Here is a 5,349-nt window from a genome sequence, read left to right on the forward strand (position 1 = left end):
ACAGTAATGCTTCATTGGCAAACCCGATATAATACAAGAAGCTTCTTTTTGATTCGTTGGTTTGCTTGTGTGTGTGTATATATATTAATTGACTATCGCATTTTATAAAAATGTGGGGTGCCAGTGAAGGATGGCTTTCTATTTTGCAATAGTCATATGGTCCTCAGGTATGGCTTATCAAGGAGTTACTTCCAGAAAAAAAAATCTCTTAAGATTGGACATGTAGTTTCAAATCTGTACAGATAAACCTGGATAAAGAAAATGGCTAAATAAACTGAATTTAGAAAACACCTCTTAAGCAAGGCAACTATTCATCTATCTTACCCTCTTGTGGAGAGACATTGACAGAAAAAATAAACTTCTACAAACTTTTATTTTTTTCCTTCTCTAGCTGAGATTACAACTTTAAAGCTGAAGTCATCTTGCTGAAAGATGAATGCAGTTTTTGGAGAGGGTCATTTAAAAAAGACAAGTGCGCTGGTCCATCTGCCCCTGTCCCTGCCCAAGTCCAGTTCAGGAGTTGCCAGATTGTTCAGGTTTGTGTTTACTGGTTCATTATTATTAGTTGGTGTCTGAACAGTATCCTTTTCTAGGAAATTTCCTTCCAGCAAACTAAGCAATTAGGGGAAAATATCAATAAGATGGTTAAATATTATTTTTTTAATCTAAGATTAGTTCTAATCAGAGTTTAGCAAAACTAGGTTTAAAATGAGTAAATCCAGATTTAAAATTAAGCCGAGCTCTGTTGCAGTACTTACAGTAGGTATCTTTAACTACTTATAAGTTCTCTCTAAATTCTTCCCAAAATTCCAGATTATTGATCAGTAGGTCATACATACCGTGTAACAATAGCATAGGTACCCAGTAATAAAAAATAACTACAGTAAGTTCTTTGTAAGTTCCCATATTGTTACCTCCTTATTCCATAACTCCACAACTTCCCCTGTTCCCCCATTCCCTTGTACTACATATATGTATTGGTACGTATTGTAGTGGTACACCATTAGTACAAAAGATTACACCGTAACTACAGGGTAGTTACGCTGTACGTTGCGGGCTCTAATCTAAAATACGACCCACAACACATTAATAAAACACGCTGCAAATAACAAGGCCTCTTTCCTACCGTAGTAAGGTAGACTAGCTACAACCTTATTTTCACCAAAACGAGCTATCCACTGAGCTGGACAGATAACATTGTTCTTATATGTACAGCTGGCTGTGAGACAAGGGTGCAGGGACTGTTTAAAAAGTGCAACACCGGAGTTAAGAGTTATTGATTTAACATGATTGATGTATGGGTTCCAGCAGAGTTTATCATCCATTATCATTGATCGTGATTTTAATAGTAGACAGTTACCAGTAACATGACATGTTAAGACATTAAAAGAAGTTAAAGAATAAAAAGAGAACAGCAGAAACCCTCCCAAGTAGCATATCACCCATGTTGCACAGCTTCTCCTATCTGATGCCTCCTCAGCAGTCTGGGCCCTTGTGCTCCGATGGGTCATGGATGGAGATCTGTGTCCGCTGTATTTGTGTCGTTGTTGGACATGGTACAGAGGAAGTATGGGAGGATTGGGTGTGAAAAATGTCTGACTCAAGGTTGTCCCTGCAGAGGAGGAGGTACCGTTTCCTCCTGAGGTGATGCACTCACGCACTGACAGCGTCTTTCAATTTTTAGTTGTATTTTATCTTTATTTAATCAGGCATTCTCATTGAGATTAAGATCTCTTTTCCAAGAAGAGATCTGAGAACAAGAAACATTCATAAAACAAATCACAATCTGGCTTAGGGAGGTCATGAAGAGCTGGGATTCAGAGCAGCAACCTAAAGTTATAAACAGCAATAATTCAGCTTTCTACTTGTCCCGTGGAAGATCCAACTATGCCAGTGAAGGTTGATATTTTCATTAATAGTGGAGCTACCACTTAAGCAGTAAAAGCTAATGAACAAGTGTGTGTATACCAACTTCTAAATTTGTTACTACTGTAAGTGTTGCCGGTATTCCGATGGCAGAGCCCATGTCTAAACTTTCTACTGTAACCGTTGAAGGTTCAGATGTAAAACATTTTTTCCTTTTCTTTAGTAAATTGCCCTATAAATTTAATGGGGCTAGTTATGTTGTTATGCAAACTGAATGCTATTATACATTGTACTCCAGATGGTTTGTTTCCAAACATCCTGATAACAGGTTCCTGCAGTCATTTCAATAATCCATCATTGATTGTATTGCAGGATATTGCCAGATTTTGATATGCAACACATTTTCAATGTGCTAAAACATCACCAGCTTGTGCATCATTGATGTGTGCTATGAAACTTGTCTTCCATTATCATTGTACAGCAGCATTTAATCCTTCAGCTGAGTACAAGCAATTACCTGATTGTTTTAAAAATACACAGGAGTGGTTGGTTTTGTTTGAATCCGATGAGTCATGTCCACATGTAGCAGTGACATCAGGTTACGAACTAAAACATATTGGAGAAATGATGGCACAATACTAATCATTGAGAAAAGCTATAGCAGCTTCTCAAACCCAGACTGTAACAAATTTGGGTGATAACTTTTACAATTTTTTGACTAAGCTCCAGTTTTGTCTGCCTGAAGGGACATACCTGGGACATTTTCTAAAGACATTGCCTTCTCTCACAAGAGAGTGAAAATTTTGAACCATATGCCTCCTCCCAAGACTAAAATTGACATTTTTGAGGATGGCAGACTGCTGCAGACACTGGATTTATGAGTATACTGCTATGGACTCAGACTTTCAGTTAGTCACAGTTCAGTCTGCTCCTCCAACTGTGCTATGGACTGAGGAAATGCACAAAGCTTTCCATGAACTGAAACATGCACTCTCTGGAGCCCGAGCCTTGGGCCTGCCAGATTATCACAAATCTCTACACTGACAGTTCAGCATGTAGACCATCTGATAACACACACTTTGCTGGCTATGCTGTAGTGAATGGCTGGAGAGTGATGGTATTTCTGCTCCAAGATTTTTCCAAAATAGTATTCATGTGTATATTAGTGACACTTAATTAATATTGCAGAGTCAGTCGAAGCATAACTGTGAAGAAATTCTGGGGTTCATGTGGCGCGATACTGTAAGATTGATATGTTTTCACACATCAGTGTATTCACTCTGCTTTTTATTATTTCAATGACCTTATGTGTCTTTCTACATCTGTAAGATTCTTACAAATGAGGTATTGTCAATGTTACCGTTTAAACTAATTCAATATTTTGTATTGTAATCTGCCTAAATCTGTGCCATGTATAATATCATTTTTGATATTTAAACAACTATTGAATGTCTGTATTGTTATACATACACAAATACAAATGGGCAAAAGATGGTGATGTGAATTTATACAGTCCGTTTTTCCCGTTCTGTTTCATGCAAGTACATTTCATTGCCATTACAAAGACAATGGAGGGATAGAATTGATGACAAACTGGCCATGAACAGCAGAGGATCATGGAGGCTGTCTCATGCTCATGCATTACTATTCCTACATATTTCTGCCCAAATACATGAAAGCTATCCTGTTTTTTAATTTAGATTTCATAATTCACTGAATCAATAACATGAATAAATATTTTTTCTACGTAGAAAATGTGACATTTTAGTTACCTATCAACATTTCTGTATAGTATGTTGGCCTCACCTTTGTCTCTCTCTCTCTCTACAGTATGTTGGAATCGCAGGAGTTAGGCTGCAGTATCTTAAGTGTAACAATGAGCTTAATAGATTTTCTGAACCATGGATAAAAAGAGGCATATATCACAGGGTTTAGGCAGGAGTTAAAATAGAACAGAAATATTATAAAGGCTGAAGATGAGGCATTGAGTGAGATGTCCTGGCCTTTGAGTGTGACACAGAAATATGGGCAGATGCATATTAGAAACACAACTACAACAACACCGAGAGTCCTGGCTGCTTTCATCTCCGATTTCCAAGTAGTCATTGAAAACTGCAGTGTGACAGTGTGGGAACGCATAGCATGAGCCTGAGACACAGCCACCACAAATACTCTCATATACAGAATTACAATGACAGAGACAGGGCCAATAAAGGACAAAAAAGTATCTGTGATTCCTGCAGCATAATCAATTACAAGCACACACTCTCCAGAGCAGGAGTTATACCTACCTGGTTGTTTTAGGTTATCCTTAAACCGCACACAGTGAAAGAGAAGAGAACAGATCCAACACAGACAAACACAAATTTTAATTCTTGTTTGAGTGACTTTGGTGGGGTAATGCAGAGGGTCACAAATAGCCACATAGCGGTCAACAGATATGAGCACCATGTTTCCTATAGAGGCAGAGGTAATAGTGTAGTCCAAAACATAATACACAGAACACAAAAGGTTACCCAGGGGCCAGCAGCCATTGAGGAGGACAATTTGTAACAACATAAGGAAGCCCACGCAGAAATCTGAGACAGCCAGAGACAGAAGGAGCAGGTTGGTAGGGGTGTGGAGCTGCCTGCAGAGGTAAGAGAGCAACATACTTGTCATTATTGGTATCAATTATCATTACAGCAGATAAAAGCCAGAAACATTATTTACTTGTAGTGGAAGATGGAGATGATGACCAGCAGGTTGAGAGTCACAGTGAGCAGAGAGATGGAGGACAGCAGAATGTAAATAAGCGTGGCTACAGAGTAGGAACGTTTGGTCTTCTTGCACGAAGTGTTGAGGAGTTGTGGAAAGCAGAGTTCTGTTCCTTCCAGGGTCTCCATCATCAGAGAGCAGCACTAGATGAGAGACTGCTTAACTCTGTTGACTGCTTCTCTCTGTCAAATATCTATATTGGATTTATCGCCCCCCCCCTTTCCTTTTTTGGGACTTTTGGCAGTGGCTGAGCTCCTCCCTACTTTACTTTCTACAGCAATGTTCTACATCTGTCATCAACATGCTCTTCCCTCTATTTTGTATTTACTTGGTCTCTTTTCTTCCAAATATATTTGTAATGGCAAATTATACATTGTTGGTTATTTACACTTACCTTGGTTACCGGGACAACGCCAGTTCACTCTTTATCAGAGTGGCTTCTGCTTTCCCTAAACATCCAGTTACTCTGAGTCTCAAGGAGAGGAGAAAATGTCTCCTTCTGCTTAAGAATTGTAGTGTGACCTCAAGGCCCATGTTTGACCTAGTGTAACCCCTAAAGTTAGGATTTTCCCATAACATGAACCACTGGTGGTTCGGACCTATCAGTAAAGCAAATGCAGCTGCCTTGCAAGGTAAAACGGTAATAGACAGTGATGGACAGATGGTTCATCCAATGACCTGCCAAGTATCTTTTTGATAGTGCCTGCCCTTTTCAAGTAGTGTCCA

The 5,349-nt window shown here is 39.0% G+C and overlaps 1 protein-coding gene across 1 annotated transcript; it reads right to left on the reverse strand.

The window, feature by feature from the left end:
* Positions 1-3,690: 3,690 nt before the first annotated feature.
* Positions 3,691-4,754, reverse strand: LOC137193065 (trace amine-associated receptor 13c-like). Its single transcript, XM_067604250.1, has 2 exons — positions 4,579-4,754; positions 3,691-4,495 (listed from the first exon to the last, which is right to left on the reverse strand). The coding sequence occupies exons 1-2, from the start codon at positions 4,752-4,754 to the stop codon at positions 3,691-3,693; spliced, it is 981 nt and encodes a 326-aa protein (XP_067460351.1).
* Between the last annotated feature and the right edge of the window lie 595 nt (positions 4,755-5,349).

Source organism: Thunnus thynnus, chromosome 11 (genome assembly GCF_963924715.1).
Source record: "Thunnus thynnus chromosome 11, fThuThy2.1, whole genome shotgun sequence".
NCBI lineage: Eukaryota > Metazoa > Chordata > Actinopteri > Scombriformes > Scombridae > Thunnus > Thunnus thynnus.